The 19,422-nt window shown below is 42.3% G+C and overlaps 1 protein-coding gene across 1 annotated transcript; it reads right to left on the bottom strand.

Annotated features, from left to right (window-relative positions):
* Positions 1–17,997: 17,997 nt before the first annotated feature.
* On the bottom strand, positions 17,998–18,975 carry LOC143111897 (olfactory receptor 2AT4-like). The gene has a single exon (XM_076274148.1). The coding sequence runs from the start codon at positions 18,973–18,975 to the stop codon at positions 17,998–18,000; it is 978 nt and encodes a 325-aa protein (XP_076130263.1).
* Positions 18,976–19,422: the final 447 nt, after the last annotated feature.

Below are 19,422 nucleotides of genomic sequence, written 5' to 3'. Positions count from 1 at the left end.
TATAGACGGGACACATATTAAAATAATTGCCCCACGTCAGGATGAGGATGTGTTGGTGAATAGAAAGAAAACCCACTCCATCAATACCCAGATGGTGTTTGATGCAAACTTCACAATTCTCGATGTTGTTGCAAAGTGGTCCGGATCCACTCTAGAGGCCTGCAAGCCCGACGGGCCCCGAAATTCAATGAATAGCACGGGCTCGGGTAGGGCTCGACACTAGTAAAGTTGGTTTTATGTATTCATGATTTTTTCAATTATGATGTCAGAATTCAGGTCAGAAAAACATTCACACGCACAGCTTTTTATTTCTCTTTTTCTTTGGAAGCAGACGCTACGCAGCACGTCGTAATAAAAAAAAAATCTGTGAGAGGTCAGTCACTTCTGTTCCGGTCAGTCATTAAAAATGGACAAACTCAAAAGCCAGCTAGCCAGTGGCGAGCTGTTGAAAATTCCACGCGATTCTCTTCCTGCACAGCACAGCGAAATGAACAATCATGGATGGACTGTATATAGGTTTGCCTGTGTTTTTGGGGATTATTTGGACCTGCAACTCAACGTGAGTTTTCTGTTACTTTGTTAGGCTATTAATAGATGGTGGCTGTGTTGGAAGCGGTCTACTTTGCACTTGTTGCCTTTATTAGGTGAGCAATACATTTATTTGATTGTTATTTAATAAATATTCAATTCAAAGTGATTCAATTCCTTTATTTATTTACACTGTGCAGTTGGCTATGGACAAGGAGCTCATGTGTGTGCTGCTCATTTATCTACTCCCACGGCGCATAGCCTACAGATTTACCGATGTCATATCCTGGCTGTCCGTTACATGCTGCTTTTGCGACATCCCGTTATTTCGACATAGAGGTCTAATTAAATTCATGAATGCTTGTCTTTGCAAGGGTTAATCGTGTGTTAAAAGTATTATTTGTTTAATTGTTCAAGTCGGCTTTCTGAGAAACTATTACGCGACCGAAGTGTCGGGAAACCGTCATGTCTAAATAGCGGACCCTTTTATTCGGGCTCGGGCTCAGTAATTGCTTAATTTGTCGGGCAGGGTTGGGTTATCACCCAGTTGCCACTGTAAAGCAAAGGAAACACGCGGTTCTGTTTAAAAAGAAGCTCACTAGTTCAGCTTGTTGTACAACTTTCGTTGGCCCTATAACAGCGATAGCATGGACAGAAGCTTGTTTACAGTTGATTCCATACCATTGTTGCGAAGCCTGCGACGACGAAACGGACGTTTTCCTACCACAGCCAATTGACCATTCACACAATAACCGTACGGCTTGTCTGACATACGCCTGACTCCATCCAAATTTGGCCCTGTTCCACATGGATCCCCCTTGTCATATCATTGCCCACCTCTACTGGAAACATCCAATGACACACACACACATACACACACACGTCACAATTGCACTTGTGATAATTTTCCACACTAACTGAATCCTTCCGAGCCACAGACAACACAGAGGCAGTAATATCAGTATAACAATATTTATTAGTACAAACAACATAAAACACTGTTCGGCATAGGGGGAAGCGAGATCTAGATCACCACTAGGGGCAGAAGCACGCACAGCACACTAGCACACTGACTGGCCGCCCACAAGTTTCACCAGCTTAATATGTATACACACACACCAAGAAACCTATTACCATAGCAGCACATACACTGCAAGATAACACACCAAATCTCACTACAAAAATGTCCCACAATGAGCAAATACACAAGGGCACAAAATGCACTCAAAAAGTCACCCGCCACACAGTAGGATGAGAGCAGCAGACAATGGCAGGGGATGTAGTGTGCTGTCCACCCCTAGGGGCGCCACTCCCCTACCAACAGTCTTAAGTAGAAAGGGAAGACAGTACTGGTCGGGCAGGCCTCCCTCCGACCAGTACAAAAGTATTCTCAAAACAAGCACAAGTTCGATCTGTTCAGCAACTCACGCAGTCCCTATAATGTAGTCGGAGTCCAGTCGGCCGAGGCCACGCCCCCAGGGCTCGAGTTCCAGGAAGATCTCGGGATTCCCTTTGTGACGGTGATGTCATCAACACAAGCCGTGCCGCGGGAATTCCCAGCTTCCGGAAAAAAACAGTGTCTCAGGAGGCAGCTCTCGCAAGGCTCAACAATAAACACGTTAGGCTAATGGTTACACTGGCTACATAGGCTACTACAAGGAGGACTTCCCTTAACAGCGAAGGTTGAGAACGTTGACTCTAGCCACCCGACGTCTGATCCAATCAGCTGATCCTTCCGTTGGGGGAATACTCTGTGGTCACCTCAGCACCGCTGCAATGGTAGTAAAACCAGGAATCAGGACACCGCGAGACAGCACTTGGACGGTTCAACTCAAAGCACAGGTAAAGGAATCAACAATCAACGTTCCTTTCGTAAATACTTAGCGTGCGTAGTATCAGTAGCCTCGGTCCTCGTAGCCATTCCAGCTTCTCCCGATCAGCTGGCCCTCTGTGCAGCCCCAATTTCGGAGACGGCCAGTCAACAATTAGCCATTGCTAGCATGAAGTCCAATTAGGGTATAATCAACAAGAGTCCATATCATATCAACATCCATAACCAGTTAGTCCATCCATATACACAAATGACCCCCCATTCAGCCCACAGATAGTTCTTTCATATACACGTATATAAGCCACTTTACACACACACATATCTGACTTTCTCCAACTTTTGCACATCTCCATAGAACTTTTTATTTATTATTTTTGATTTCTCCTCCATCTATCTACCCATGTCCTTGATTGCCTAGCCTTTCTGCCCCACCCCACCCCCATCCCCAACACACACACAAAAAACACACACTTACATCTTCACTGTCATCACCTCACATACATACAGCACACTGCTTGCTACAGTAAGCCTCCTCTACATACTTGCTGCACACTGCCCCCCCCTCCCTACATACACAGCACATTGTCTTCAGGATCTTCTCCAACACACATCCTCTACATACTTACAGCACACTGCCCCCACCTACCCACACACACACACACACAGTCACTGCTCCACTCCCCTTCCGCCCACACACACATCTTCACTGTCATCACTCACATACATCATACATACAGTACTCTGCAATAGTAAGTCCCTTCACCATACTTACAGTACACTCCCCCCCTCTCCCCTACATACACAGCACATTATTTCATCAGGAAGCTTCTCCAACACACATCCCCAACATACATACAGCACACTGACCCCCCCCAATACACAGCACATTGTCTCATGAGGAAGCTTCTCCAACACACATATTGCACACTGCCCTCTCCCCACATACACAGTACACTATCCCATCTCCCCTGTCATCCCCCCAACACACACACCAAGACCCCTGGCAGTTGGGTTAGCCCCTTGAGCCGTGGATCTGCCCAAGGTTTCTTCCTTGCCCCTGTTGCTCTTGGGTGCTCCTTGTTGGTGTCCCCCGCCCAATCCCAATCCTCCCCCACCTTTCTTATGCAGCCCTTGCCACTTAGAGGCCGTTTACACGACACCGCCGGGTGGATTTTCTCTTACCGCTTTCACACCTTTAACGACTCCGGCAAGAAAAAACCTCGCGTGTACACACAGAGGTGTAACCGGCTAAATGTGCTGTAGTGCATATGCCAGACCAGTCGATGGCGCCGCTGTGCAGAAGCTTCACGATATTTTCGCGTGAATCGCGTAGAAGAAAACATTGTTGAAACAGTTTGTTATAGTGATGGGCAAACGAAGCCTTGTGAAGCCTTTGAAGCTTCTTCCTGATTGTGTCGCAAAATGATCCGAAGCATCAAAGCATCGAAGACAACACAGTGACATCTGGTGGTCAGCAGAAATGACTACGGCTATAAACTCGACACGCCGAACGAAGCACAACATGAACATAGAATGAACGCATGCATATGGCATGACATGACTGAACAAATGAAATAAAAAATGAAATGACATGAACATGACATGACTGAATTAAAAATATAAAGCCTATGTTTTATATGTTTCATATAACATAATATAATAATATAAACTACTGTGATCAGGATTTGTTGTTTAATTAGGCTTTATGGATTCAATAAACTGCAGCAACAATGCCACCTTCTACCGCTATGTAGAATTACGTACAGGTGTATGTAAGGCTGATTTCCATTAATAGGCTAATCAAATAAATTGCAAGCCACACTCATAAACCCCGCAATGTTTCCATGAATCCTATAACAGGCCAGCACGCGCAGCGACAAGAAGCGAGAGGAGCTTATGAATGCCTACACATGCGTTTTTAATTTCATCTCGTCTCGCAACATTGCTTGGAGTAAAGGCAACGATATGGATTGCAAATCTGATGACTGAGGTATGATTCCCACTACCGTTATGTGGAGCTGATGTACCGTGCTAATAGCTTTATCATACGCGTCTAGTTTATTCCGCTATAACTGTTGCAACAAAGTTATTTTACAACAATTATTGCTGAGTAACCTAGACAAGTGGCAACACGTTTTGAGCAATAGGCTTAGCCTAATATACATTTGCAGCAGAAGCATAGGCTTTATACAGGGTTACTACAACTCAGAAAGCATATTGGGGTTTGTTGAAAGTGCTTGTGCTACAGGTATATGCATATACAGGTGCTTGTATACAAAGGAGGTTTGGGGAATGTGCTTGTGCTGTACCAGAGATTGTATGACCGTTTGGGGAAGGTGTGCTGTAGGCTAGGGATTGTGGATGACCGTTTGGGGAATGCTTATTGTGTAGCTTATTTCCAGATTTTTATTGAGAAACAAAATGTGTTCTACGGTGCTTGGTTTGAGGCGGTTTCTTCGGCTGCTGACTACTTCCCCAGCCTTGGAGAACACCCTCTCACATGGCACTGACGATGCTGGGGTGCAGAGACAGCACATGGCTATTTGAAAGACATTTGGAAAAATAGGTTGGTGGCTTTTCCAATATTGAAGTGGGTCCTCCGACCTTGGTATATGTGTGTCTTTCAAATACCTGTAAGCAGAAGGAAAATACAATTATTTTATTATACATATTTTTTATGTCTGCAGGGAAACCACCTGTAACGTTTAATGCACACGACACCAACGTTGTTCAATGGCAGCTTTATTGGCTCAAGAACGAGGGCAGGGACACAGACACAGATCACAATGCACACAGGGCTGGTCAAGGAATCACACACACTACACCAACAGGGGAGGTCCAGCCCCCCACACGAAAAGGAACTCACATGAGGGATAACTAAAAGGGAAACATGTTACGATAAAGACACCAACATTACACTTATAACTTAGGAGAATAACGACATAAACCCCCCGATTGTCCGCTCTCCTGTCCCAGCATGCTTTTCGCCGGAGAACGGTAGCACAGTCTTTTTGCGCCGACGCTACACACCAATAACACTATACCTCTGGACCTCTGCAATGGCACTGGCTCTTGAATTACAAACACGTTGTGTGCCAACGTGGCTGTCAAGCAGGCCCCAGAGATTGTCCTCCTGCTCTGAAGACACCTGGGAGGAGGAAGAGGAGGATGGTGGTGGTGGTGAAAGTGGTGGAATGATGTTTGCACACTCTCTGGTGAGTCTGTCCACTGCAGCCTGAGCTGAGTTTGCACTGCAGAACCCCATCTCCTTGTACCTGGGGGTCCAAAAGAAGTTCCACACTGAGCAGTCATTTTAAATTTCCACACTGAGAGCAGTCATTTTTCTGACTATGCCAAATTGATCATTTAGAGTACTTTACCTGGGGTCCACAAGAGTTGCCACGCTGAGAGCAGTCATTTTTTCAACACTGGCAAACTTATCATTCAGCGTACTTTGTATGTTACTGGCCAGTTTCAGCGCCAACTGGTTTGCCATAGTTGTGCAAAGTCTCCCTGTATGATGTCTTAACATCTTCACCATTGGAATGACTTTGGACCCAGACACTCGTTTCTCCTCTGACAGTTCGACAGTGGCTAGGTGAAATGGTTTCAGAACAACCAGACACTGCTGAATGGATTCGAACTCTTCAGCTGAAAATGGAGTTATGTCAGTGTTCAGAATAGCCAAAAAGATGCTCCCAAAGGCTCTCGCAGGTCATACATCCTCTGCAGCATTGCATAGGTACTATTCCATCTTGTATCCACCTCTTGAATTGGCTTCAACTAGAGATGTCCGATAATATCGGCCCACCGATATTATCGGCCCGATATTAGCATAAAAATGTAATATCTGTTAATATCGTTATCGGATTTTTTTTGCCTTAAAACCGATAAAATAATCCTTGCGTTACACCCAAATAGTGCCTATGCGCTCCTGAAGTGTTTACCGGCGCACAGATGATGACCTCATCAAGCTGCGTCTTGAAGCATACAAACAAGCGTGGATGGCTGCAGTAACAAACTTGCTCGCTCTGTTTCAACATTATGTCTGTGGTTTGGAATTGGCCATGGCCGTCGTAGCCCCTTGCGTTGGCCGTGACGCCCCTTTGAAAATCAGAGGTTTACAGGCCACGGTGGCCTTGGTGCCCCCTTCTTTAAATATTCTGCTTTGCATCCTACTAATAGCGATATATATTTAGCCTATGGCCAAATTACGCAGTGGAGAAAGTGACAGCGCAAGAAAGTGCGTCCAAATTAACCCATTCTTCGCAGTTGAACTACTCGCGAAGAAGCCTACTCATCACACAGACATCACAAGTATCACATGAAAGAGCTTTTTCTCAGCTTTTAAACGATGTTAGCCGCTAATTGCTGTGGTGAACGGTTTGCGAGAAAAGTAAATAATATCATTCAATTTAATCATAAATTCTACTGAAGGTTTTGCGTCCATCTCCCTACCCATTCATCTTGGTGGAATACTTCAGAACCCTTCGTTTAACATATGACAAACCATATATCAGAATAAACAGCAGACCTTACCGAACAGAAAGGTGTAAATCAGTCCCCTGTACAGTTAGCCGTTCTAGACTAATCCCGTTTTGAATTTGCAGTAAATTTCAACATACATGGATGTCTCCAAATTTGGGATTTAAGTTTTACACTATGTTTAAATTGTTCCACATTATTTCATAACGGGCCAAATACAAAACAAATATTACAAATGTCGCCTAGATATCGGTAAATCAGAGGACAGCTGACTATAAGAGTTTGTGAAAGTAGCCTTAATGATCACAAAATGCTAAGCATGCATCTGAGTTTCTTAAAGCTGAGCTGTGCTTAAATTGTTCAATACATGATTTCATAACAGGCCAAATATAAAATAAATGTTAAATATAGCCTAGATATCTGAAAATATTAGATGATCAGATGATTAACAGTTATATGTAATATGTCATGTTTTATGTTTTTGTAATGTTTCATACAGTGATGCAGGTCTACTGCAGTGAATACAACTTTGATAATTTTTATAGCCTACTATAGTTAACTTTGGCCTTGGTGCCCTGACATGTGGCCTTTGTGCCCCCCACCAAATATGCCCAACTGAAGGCCAAGTGGCCTTGCCCCTAAAATGGTGAAATTCCAAGCCTGATTGTGGGTATGGCCCGTTATGAAGGCCAGTCAGTCTTTTAGCCCCGTTCATTGGACTAATACTAAAGGAGGACTTTGTTTACTACTCTGGAAGGTCTGGACTGAAACTTTGTGCCTTCCTTGTTCTTATTGCACACTACCTTAATGTTGCATCTCTTTGTTGTTGCTCATGTAGAGCAGTGCTGATAGAGCCCAGTTTATAATTTCAATGATTGCATTAGCCCAAGTAATGGGTTAGGGACAAAGGCTGCTTAGATTTGTACACCTTAAAATGTTTTATTTTTTGTACTTCACCTCAAGCCTGAAGTATTTTTTGTAGCTCAAACAAATGTTTTCAAAATTGTGCAGTATAGTTGCTTGCCACGTTGTAATTGACTCATATTTGTGCATTCATTCAATTAAGGTGATTGAGTTTTAGTTAAAGAAACAGTTCATGAAGCATCCTACAAATGCAGGCTCATTTAACACAGAAAAAGGGTAGCCTGTCATACACTATGCCTGTTATTTTAGTTGGCTTTACATTCTGCTATGTTGCAAGTATTTTTCTTATTTTGCACAGACAATGTTAACATTTGGAAAGCCTTGTTGCATTCAAGAATGCATCCAGTGGGGCATCACAATAACATTAAGCATGTTGTGTTAATTCCACAACAGGAGATATGTGATGTTACCTAAATTAGTTTTGAGGAAAAATAACCCATATATCGACATCGGTATCGGCTGATATCGGAATCGAAATTTGAGAGTTGGCAAAAAAGCCAATATCGGACATCCCTAGCTTCAACACAGGTCTACCCATTTGTAGTTGGATTTGACAAAGTTTTTCTTTAGCAGTTGTGCTGCACTTAAAAAGATGTACAATGTGGCGTGCACGACACCGCATTTCTTCCAGCTCAGGGGTTAATGTCAGGGATTTCTTCACCACAAGATTTAAAACATGTGCGAAACAGGGGACATGACGGAGATGTAACAGAGTAGTACATGCGATCATGTTTGACGCACAGTCAGTCACCAAGCTTGTCACCTTCCCTGTTATTCCCCAGTCGGTCATCAGGGCAGACTTTGCTTCAGCGATGTTAGCTGCTGTGTGTGTGTCAGGGAACTTCCTCACTCCTAAAAGAACAGTGGCAAGCTTGACCTCTTCAGTGATGTAGTGGGCCGTCACTGCCAAGTAGGCATCCATGTGTATGGAGGTCCACATGTCTCAGTCAAACTCACTGTGGATGCCTTGCCAAGCTCAGCCACAGCCTCCTCCTTGGTGACCTCGTACTTCCTCTTCAGCATTGCCTTCAAGGTCTTCCTCCCAGGGATAATGTATGTGGGATCCAGGAGATTAACGAAGGCCTTGAATCCTGCGTTTTCGACAATGCTCAGTGGCTGGGAGTCCACCACCACCATCTCCAGCAAGGCTTCATCTAGTTGTTGTTTTCTGGACACCGTCACAAAAAGAGTCATAAATTACACAAGTAATTGTTGTTCATTACTTAATTATTATGCAGCAAATGTATATGGAAGTATATCAATAAAAAACAAAAAACAAATCTGATGGTTGCTTTTTGTGTGTTTGCATGTTTGAAATGTGAATTCTGAGCTTTATCAAAGGAAAACATTCTGCCAGTGTTTGGGACAAACAATGTAGCCATGAAGTAGCCTGGGTGTCCCCATGCTGCCTTGCGCGCGATTTGATTCACGCTGTAAGGCAGCCTGGAAACCATGGAGCAAATTTTCGCCTGAGATAGGGAACGATCACAGAACAAGGAGGAAAGCAAAACGATGATGAGCTATGCACAAACGCATTTGACAGACATCCGTGGCACCCAATAAATAGCCTGGCTAGCGCCACCACTTACCAAACGTTAATTTTCTCGTATTTGAAAAAAATGCCCAGATCCGTTTATTGGGTGCCACGGATGTCTATAAAATGTGTTTGTGCATAACACATCATCGTTTTGCTTTCCCCCTTGTTCTGTGATCGTTTATTCTTTTTTTATTCAGTTAATGGCTTTTAATGTCAATAAAAGAAGAAGTAATTGGCCCAGGTTATGGTCACACGGCTCACAGTGGTTAAACTCACCTGGAACATGTCAGCAATTACCTGCTCTTTCATGCCAACAGCTACTCAAATACAGTACATAAGAAATTCATCCATTAATAGCATGCTGCGCGGGGGACTGGGACTGATGTTTTCACTGGTGCCTTCACTTATCCTCTTTGCTTTACTCTAGTAGACTAGTTGAAAGGCAGATGGCACAATGGAGTCCCAGAAGATCTTAAACACACTCTCAGATGGAAATTTGGTGTAAAATCTCATCTAGGCATCTGACGCACAATACCGGCTAAAGAGGTCCGGGGGTGGAAAGGCTTTTTTCAGCTTGGCTTCTATGTCTTGTCTATGCCTGTCTCATACCTGTGGTGATTGAGAATTCACAAATTAATTCAGTCCTTCATTAATTTAGTGTGATTAAAAAGCCCTATGGATAACAGTATTTCTTTTGAAACTGAAGTAGTAGTATAAACTAAATTGTGGGGGGGGGGGGTAATGACAGACACCGTTAACAAGCAGGATGGGTAACGTTAACATTAAGCTTTGCAAAGTAGGCTACAACACAACAACATAGCCAGGGAATTAGCGACAGCGATATGAGGTAAGGAATGCTTTAAAACCTTTTAAGTTAGTAGTGGTAAAATACTGACATATACCGTTAGGGCTCTTACAGAGTCAACGCGAGCAACGCGAGCAAGCAACGTTAGCGACGCGAGCGACGTGCTCCCTTTCATAGTTTACACGGTGGACGCAAGCAACGCGGCCGATAAGTGAAATGCAATACATCGCTCACGCAACAGGGGGTAGCAGTCACTGGTGACATTCTGAGTGATATTTAAGCTGTCTGTAAAAGTTACATCCCAAGAGGCTCTTTTGGAGAGCCACGGATCATATTTAATTTAGAATTCTCAAAAAGACTCCAGTATGACATGGAGACACGTATCAAAAGTAATATCTAGCTTTGTTGGGTGACAAACTAGATGGGAGGTGAGTGTGATTCGCTGTGCTAGATTGACTGCATGTTACAAGGACACTGGGTCATGTCATGTAAGCAACATGGTACTGTAAATAAACGCAAACATAGCCTACATTGCAGAGCCACTTCAACATTATTAATATATGGTGAATAAATGTACACTAACACATGTGCACAGCCCCATGGTTTAGCAGCGGTTAGCTAACTATACTAACATAAGTTATCTACAAGTCTGAAGTGTCCTCCAAGTGACAATCATGTTATACACAATGAATAGCATGTAACCTACAATGTGGAGCTCCATAGACCGTAAAAGAAAGATAAGCTTGCATAATGTTTCCTCTTCTCTGGCCATTGTATTCAAACCTTCTTCTGTAAATATAACATATACTTGACATAATGTACAATACTTGCAGTGTCGCCCCCACCGACAACGCATAGTATTGCATGCGTCAGTGCGTCGCGTATCAAAAACTGGGATGACACATTTTGCTACGCATCGACGCATAATGGCGGCCGAAGCGTAGCGATGCGTAGCCTTGCGGGCGCGTATGCGTAGCGATGCGTTGACTCTGTAAGAGCCCTTACGGGAGGTGGAACTTCTTACCTGCGGGCGGCGTCGTCGCATAATCGTGCATAGCTTTCTTTGCCGTTTCCTTTATCTCGACTCATACAGACGTTAACGACTGCCGTTTTTGGCACCGCTCATACACAGGGTCCCTTTTTTCTATATGGGTGAAAGGAAAAAGACTAGGGACATCCTCTGGTTTCAAACGGCGAACAGTGATCCCTAAAACATAGTTGTCTGATGTGAAGTGTCTGCTGCATATGTAGGTGCTCCCCCTTTTAATTGTGAAGTTTGGTCCTTCATCCCATCGGATAGCCTGAATCTATTTTCGTCGAACTTCACCCTCAATAGGGAAGGAATGAAATGACAGCTATGGCTGCTTTTGTGAATAACAAGAGCAGCCCGGTGCACTACAACAACTCCTGGTCGTTGCTTGCGCCATTTGTTTACCTGTTGCCCTGACCGGAGCGGAAGAAGGTTATTGCAACTATTGCGTATTTCCGGTCAAAAATACGGAAGTTGTGTGCGAGGTCTATGTAAGTTATAATTAATTTGTGTTTTTTATTCGAATGGAGTGTGTGAAGTCTGTTTAAAACGACTCGGCTAATCAAGTAAGCAAGCAAACTGGCGTTAGCTTCAAACTTGTAGCTTAGCAACATAGTAAGTTCATAACTTGATTAAGCGATAACCGAGCTAGACCTCAAATGTTTCTAGGTTCACGGTTGTGTGCAGTGGAGGCGGTAGCTACCCAGTAAACAAAATAAAGTCCTGGCGACGTCCCCTAAAGGTCCCCTGGCGAACGTCACCTGCTCGACATTATGTAGGGTTCCCTTTACGTCCCGCGGACCTCGTTTCGGGAGGTCTAAAAGACGTCCACGAGACTTTGAGAGGACGTCTTGTAATGGTCACCGCGACGTTATGCGCGCAACGTTTATATTTCCGCGATGGTAAAAAAAAAAAAACGTAGCGCGATTTAGTATGGTATTACATCCTGTCATTCTCAGCGTTGCTAGGAGAGAGGTGAACACGCATTAATGACTTGTTCTACAACTACACAATCAACTTCACTCACCTCATATTTTCACGCATGTATGAAATCACGTCCTCCGAATGCATTAGACTAATGATGAGTAGACATGGATATTTATACCGGGCTAGGATGTGCTGCTTTCACATCTATGGTGTCATTTTCTTAATAAACTAATACGACGTTTTAATGGGCATAGGCTACCGTAGCATATTGTTCAAAACATCATCAGAGTAGGCCTAGGCTAGCCTAAGATAAATTGTTTAAACCATATTGTATCAAAATATTAAAAACTAATAATAGCCAAAAATACTAAATGAATCGCAATGCATGCTGGGAAGCAAAACTCAACATGAAATAAAGTACATGAAACATAACTAGAATACATTGACTTTATATCCACTCGTTTTCTTGGACCTGCTGTGATCAAACAGGGACAGCCTATAAATGTAAGCCTATCTTCCTGGAACATTGCAGATAAAGAAAAATGTATCGTTTTCTCTAGGCTATGAATGCTCTTTATAGCCAACTTTAAGATGAAATAAATAGATTCTGATGTTTCTATTCTATATCATTGTTTTATTAATAAACAGTAAGGAGGCAGAGAGCTTCTGCTGCTCGTTAGAAATCTCATCGGATATGTGCACTCTTTGCTGTTTCCACAAGGAGCTGCTGTAACATCGGGGACAGCTAGGCCTATACGTGACACTTTTAAACGCGAGCATGCGTCAAATAGCCTAAATTACAATGACATTTAAACAAGTCATGAAGAAGCAGCATCCTTAATTCTTCTGCAATGTAAAGCTAGATTTGTAAAGCATTTTGCTTTACAAATTAAGTAGTCACTTCTGTTGCTAGACAACCCTAAACAAATGCTACGTGGTCTGTTTTTAACATTTCTCTAGTTTTATTGCATCGTTTTCAGCTCCAAAAGCCGGTTCAGTCCCAATTCGGCCGTGTGTGTTTCTGAAAATAAAACATATAATAAGTACGTGACTATGTTAAATAAACCACTGTCTATTTAGAGCATGTTACATGCATCATGTAATGACAGTTATCTGAAGAAAAGTGCATTATAGGCTAAGTTAGAAGCTAAGAACAGCGACTTTGCGATAGCTGGTCTGACGAGGGAAAGGGCAAACAATCACTGGCTGAAACTTAGCCTTCGTTTTGAACTACGTTTGTATGAGTGGTAGGCTAGGTTGTGGCGTAATTATGACTTGATTAGGCTTAGCTGTTAGCTTGTTGTTCAGGGGCCGTATTCACAAAGAATTTTAAGGCTAAAAGTAGCTCCTAAGTGGCGAATTTAGGAGCAACTCCTAAAAATAATGGGCGTGTCACTCCTAACTTTAGGACTCCTAATTTTTTTCACTAAAAGTAATTCACGAAGCATTTTAGACCTAAAAGTAGCACCTAAGTCTGGGACAGCCTAAAAGAAGTCGAGAGGACTTCTAACTCACTAAGACCTATTCACAAACAGCTTTTTGTGGCATTTCACGTTGCGATGTTTTGAAATGGGTATGCGCAACAGGAGCTTCCAATCGCGAGGGAACAATTTTGCATTGTAGGCATAAAAGGGATATTTTAACGCCACCAACAACAACCAAAACTACTCATTGTCAACATGTAAATTAAATGTAACATTTCATTGTGAATCAAATTAAAATGGTGACAGATTAATTTAATAATGTTGCAAAGATAGCCTAGCCTACTGCATCAATCCGTAGGCCTATGTTTTATTAGGCTACTAGGCTATTTGTTTTGCCTTACTCTTTATTCATTTAGGCTAGGCCTTTTTTATTCAGTTATTCATCATCTTCCGTCCTTCGCACTACTTGTGTAGCGCATGCATTCTCAAACCTGTCACCTGTCACTCATCATCGTAAGGGAGGTGTTTGGAATCAATCCCGCGTTACAATCATCAGCCAATCAAGGTGGTCACTTCAGTCAAGCTCGTGCATGAGTAATGACGTCATCCATAGCAACGAAGACTCACTCTTAGTTTAGGAGTTGTCATTTTTCCTTACTAAGAGTAGGTCTGAAAGGCTTTGTGAATAACTTTTAAGAGAAAACTCCTAGCTAAAATCTTTTAGTGCGATTTAGGAGTACTCCTAGTGGTAAGATAAAAGGCTTTGTGAATACGGCCCCTGGAGTCTTTCTCAGGTGTGTGTGCTCCTTTCGTGAGACGGAAAGAAAAACTGAATAGGCTATCCCTCCTGCATGCGGGCTTTAGCGGGCGGGAGCGGGACATCATGTTACAGATGCGTGCGGGAGCGGGACTAAAAATGACACATTAATGTGGGAGCGGGACAGAATATTGCGGGAGCGGGCGGGCGTGGGACTGATTTTTCAGACCTCTAGTGTGAACATTTGTATGGACAAGGTCGAACCCAAGATTAAGCAATTCAACATTAAGCCAGCAGCTTTCCATCCACTATTGTAATTCCTCTGGCATTACATTTCTAGTTAATTATATTTTATTTTATACCATTCGAAAGGGCTATTTCTCCTGATTATAATGGTGGGTAAATTGTATCTCTGTCATGTAGCATAATCACACAATAAGCCTTTTTGTGCCATAAGGCCATTCAGTTAGCCTGACGTAGTCATACTCAATTCTAGTCAGAATATGAGTCTGATACTGCTCCATTGGCACGTAATTATGGGGCGTGTTTCAACCGATACAGGGGGGGAATGCCTCTGCACTCAATTGGACAGACCTAACCAATCAGAACAACAAAATAGCATCTCTGTCATGTAGCATAATCACACAATAAGCCTTTTTGTGCCATAAGGCCATTCAGTTAGCCTGACGTAGTCATACTCAATTCTAGTCAGAATATGAGTCTGATACTGCTCCATTGGTACGTAATTATGGGGCGTGTTTCAACCGATACAGGGGGGGAATGCCTCTGCACTCAATTGGATAGACCTAACCAATCAGAACAACAAAATAGCTTACCGTGAGGTGTAGGAAGAAAACACACAAACCATCCTTCTTCTATATCTCCTCCGTTTTTAAAAATAATTCTGTTGAACAGTGATATGCTACAAACATGTTAAACAGCTGGGAAAGGCTGTCGCAAATCCCTCGAACAGGTGGTCAATCAGAGATTTCAAACGAACGAGGGAACATGTGGCAATGCAACAGCGCTGTTTTCCCTTGATGAAAGTGAAAGCACGAGTTTTCCCACATCTCAACTTTGGCCAAAGTTTTCAGAAATAATCGTTTTCAGTGATACAACCTCATTAAATAATATGAATTTTCCATATGGGGTCTTAAAAGCCATGTATCCTTCTAGCCACAGCGTTTTTGTTTCAAACATAAGCCTAATCTAAGCGTGCTCAGATGATGTGATAGACCAGGCGCTGTTGCTCACCTGTCCATCATCGTAAAGCCTGATTTGATTGGTCCGCCCGATATAGGGTGAGCATACTTCCACCACAATGGAGCAATGCCAGACCGAACTTCCCGACCTCAAATGTTTGGGCGGGACTACGTTCGGAATGGCACCCAGGCTACCATTCAGTATGAAAAAATGGAATGTTCGACACGATCTACATAGGGTTAATTTAACGTGTTAAAAGTTGAAACCCTGTGGGTTCCTTTTATGGGGGGAAGTGTGCTAGTGCTTATGGGGGCTAGGCCTGGTATTCTTCACCTTGCCTGTCGTTCCAGGGGCGTTTGCAGGCTCTTCAAAGTTAATGCAGCACACAGTCCAGGTGTGCGCAGGCTCTTAAGGCGCCTCCTCCATGTGTCTACAGAAAACTTTTTGCACTCAACACGCACACAGCCCATTACAACACCACGATACCACTGACTGCTGACTCTCTCCTGATCGCCTGTTTTTTTGCCGATTGCAAACAAAATAAATGGTCAATTCATCGGTACGCACGCCTCGTCTCCCTCTCCTTTGGCTTCAATGGGGCCTTAACACCTGGCGAGACTGCCACCTAGTGATAAACCCATGAAAATAAATGGCCTGGGGCCTCATGTACAAAGCTTGCGTACGCACAAAAATGCTGCGTACGCCATTTCTCACGCTCACGTCCGGATGTATGAAGACTGACTTGAACGTGAGAATGTGCGGTCCTCCACGCAAACTTCATGTCTGGCGTACGCACATTTTCAATGTGTATCGTCAATTGGCGACACTTAGAGGCAATGCAGCGCAACAACATTAGTTGATCGTGAGTCTAGGCCTTTATTTGCACAGTATATTGTGAAACGTGGGTTATTAAAAAGGATAACACTTCGAAAATAGGTCTATGTTTCTAAATTTGGACATGCAACATGCGCAAATTCTACTAAGTTATGCGACAACCTATCTATGATGACAACTGTAGACTTATTAGAGGATAGGAATTAAAAGGGAATGTGAAACATAGCCTACACAGCCCCGATATTTGGTTACACGATTGTTGATGACTGGCTTATCAAACATTTCAGATTCTGAAGAGCTTTCCACAAAACCAGTGATAAATGGGGTCAGCTGTAGCATTTGCCCATGCCTTAACATTTGCCGAGTGTTTTCCCTTCATATCCGATAGTTTTCATTTTAAAAGAAATACATATGGGACAGGATCATGCATGTGAATAGATAGGCTGACTAATAAGTGCGAATATAAGATAATTCCCTGATTGACTGCATAGCTACTTTGACTTTCCTTGAGTAAGCATTCGCATTATTGTCACACTTGTGTGCAAATATAGGGATAGGATCCAGAAATCGTAATGTTGTGGCGAGGTGGCCTGGATCAACTGAGTTTATTCCATTTGGGTGCACGATGCGTGGTACTTGGACACAATTTATTTAATGATTTTTTAATAAATGCAGTTATGTTGTCATGGTCCAAATGCATTCAACCCAGTTATGCGAACCCTGTCACCCACCTACTTGCAGACTGACCAATAATTCTGCCACGGTCTCAGCCTATCCACTGCCACGCTCTGCCACTACTGTTTTTGTTTTGTTATTAATTAATTACAGATGATAAAGACATAAGATTCTTGCCATTTCGTCAGATAAGCACTTCTACCTCGCATTCGCTGGAAATAAACGTTTTTATTCCTTTGATGATTTCAATTATTAAACTTTGCAAATTGCAACAGGTTTGAGTATGAATGACAGATGATCATTGTTATTAATATTGCGGGATAGGCCATTTTGTCTTCGCAGAGGTCTGCGCTCTCGAATATTCTTCTAGTTAGCATATTAAAATGAGTGTGATTGAGGGAGGAGAGAGGGTGGAGTGTAATGCTTGTGCATTTCACGTTAATTGGGATGTACAAAGAAAAGCTGCGTGGAATGCTGCGTACGCACAGTTTCATACATCAGGATTTTTTTGTGCGTACGCTACTTTTCAGGTTTGCGCGTACGCAATGTTTTAGTATGAAATCCACGCAAGTCTTTGTACATGAGGCCCCTGGTTTTGACCTGACGTGCATGTGTCACTGATTTGACCCAAAACGGCAACCATTAAAAGCCAAGTTACGATAAAATGTCCAGATTTTGCGTTTTCATGAGTTTTCAATCGTTATCTATTTCAGTTCTATTCATCATAGAGTTCCCAAAATCACACATAAGGTGTGTTAGAGTGTCTATTTTCGTAATTTAAAAACTAAGTGTTAAGTTAACATAACATTAAAAAAAAGTTATTATAGGAAAATACCTGCAAACAGCCCTTATATTATAAACATGAACACATTGAATTGTCTTTTTTAAGTCTACATTGCTTGTTTGTAATAACATTAGACAAGGTATAGAAAAAGTAAATTAACATGCTTGTTGATAACAATCATTCGATTTTGATACAGGAATATTCAAAGCATGTAATAGTTTCCATACATTGCACTTCTTGCTTGTTGAAACAGTCATCTTGGAATAGCAGCAATGGAGGACTTCTTCCCCAGGCTCATTACACTAAACCAGTGAGCCAGTGTTTGTTTGATCTCTTTTGTTCTGAAGCAGTAGATATAAGGGTTTAAAAGAGGAGGAAACAGACTATAGAATAGAATAAGAGCAATGCGAAGATCTAAGTTCATGTAGAGACCTGTAATATTAAAAATATAGACAGTGCAGCGGGGCAAATAATAAAGGCTTATGATACACATTTGTGTGGCACAAGTGGAAAATGTTTTCCACTGGCCCTGTGAACTGGCTATTTTCACTACACTGTAAATGATGTGGATGTAGGAGTAGACAATGAACACTAGGGGTATCAGAAGCACCACCATAGCTAATGTAAAGGCAACCAAATTCGGAAAGCTGTAATCAGCACATGACAGTCTGACAACAGAATTATGATCACAGTAACACTGGTAGATAAGGTTTGGCCCACAATATGGTAATGCAGCATCCAAGACAGTCATAGCGCCAGTTGTGGTGAAGGCAATTGCCCATGCAACACAATTGAGAACAGTCATTGTACTATTTTTCATGACCACAGGGTATCTAAGAGGAAAGCATATGGCTATGTATCGATCCAAAGCCATAATCCACATGATGTAAGAGTTTACAGTCCCAAAGTAATGAACCAGTAACATTTGGGCAAGGCACACATGAAATTGAATAAATTTATCATTAAACCAGTATCGGGATATTATCTTAGGTAAAGTAACAGTACTGAATCCTAAGTCAGACAGAGCCAAGCTTAACATGATAATGTACATAGGTTTATGGAGCTTTGGTTCACACAGAAATGTTACTACTATAAGAATGTTCCCTATGACTGTGATTACATACACAACACAAAATATGAATGCAACTAAGCCATAATTTTCAGGTTGAAGTGTAGGAAAGCCCACAAGAATGAACTCCTTGATTGCTGTCCAGTTGTTCTCCTTTAGCATACTGTAAAGGAAGTGTGGAGAGTCACAATAGCACATACAATTGTGGATTCATTCATTGAAAGTATAACTATATAAAATACTTCATATTTAAAAAGTATCTGCCATCTGACTGCATTTCAGAACACAGTTATCCCTGTATTTGCAAGTTTTTCCTGTCTGTATCCTTAAACCTCAGTCTTACCGCACACATAATACCTTCAAGCTCGCTTAAATGCTGTAAGGCAATGATTCGAAGATGCAAACATTTCACATATTTAAAAAAATATCTGCCATCTGACAGTTTTTCAGAACACAGTTACATCCCTGCATTTGCATTAAGTTTTTCCTGTCTGTATCCTTAAACCTTAGTCTTACCACACACATACCTTAATACCTTCAAGCGTGCTTAAATGCTGTAAGGTACTGATTCAAAGATGCAAAACCACACTAAATGCTGTGCATATATAA

This window comes from Alosa pseudoharengus, unplaced genomic scaffold (assembly GCF_046254945.1).
Source record: "Alosa pseudoharengus isolate Yale_2024_CS ecotype anadromous, Long Island Sound unplaced genomic scaffold, YU_APseudo_1.1 YU_APseudo_1.1_scf_8, whole genome shotgun sequence".
In the NCBI taxonomy this organism is placed as follows: domain Eukaryota; kingdom Metazoa; phylum Chordata; class Actinopteri; order Clupeiformes; family Clupeidae; genus Alosa; species Alosa pseudoharengus.
Note: the sequence above shows the minus strand (reverse complement) of the source record. Positions and strands in the feature narration are given on the sequence as shown.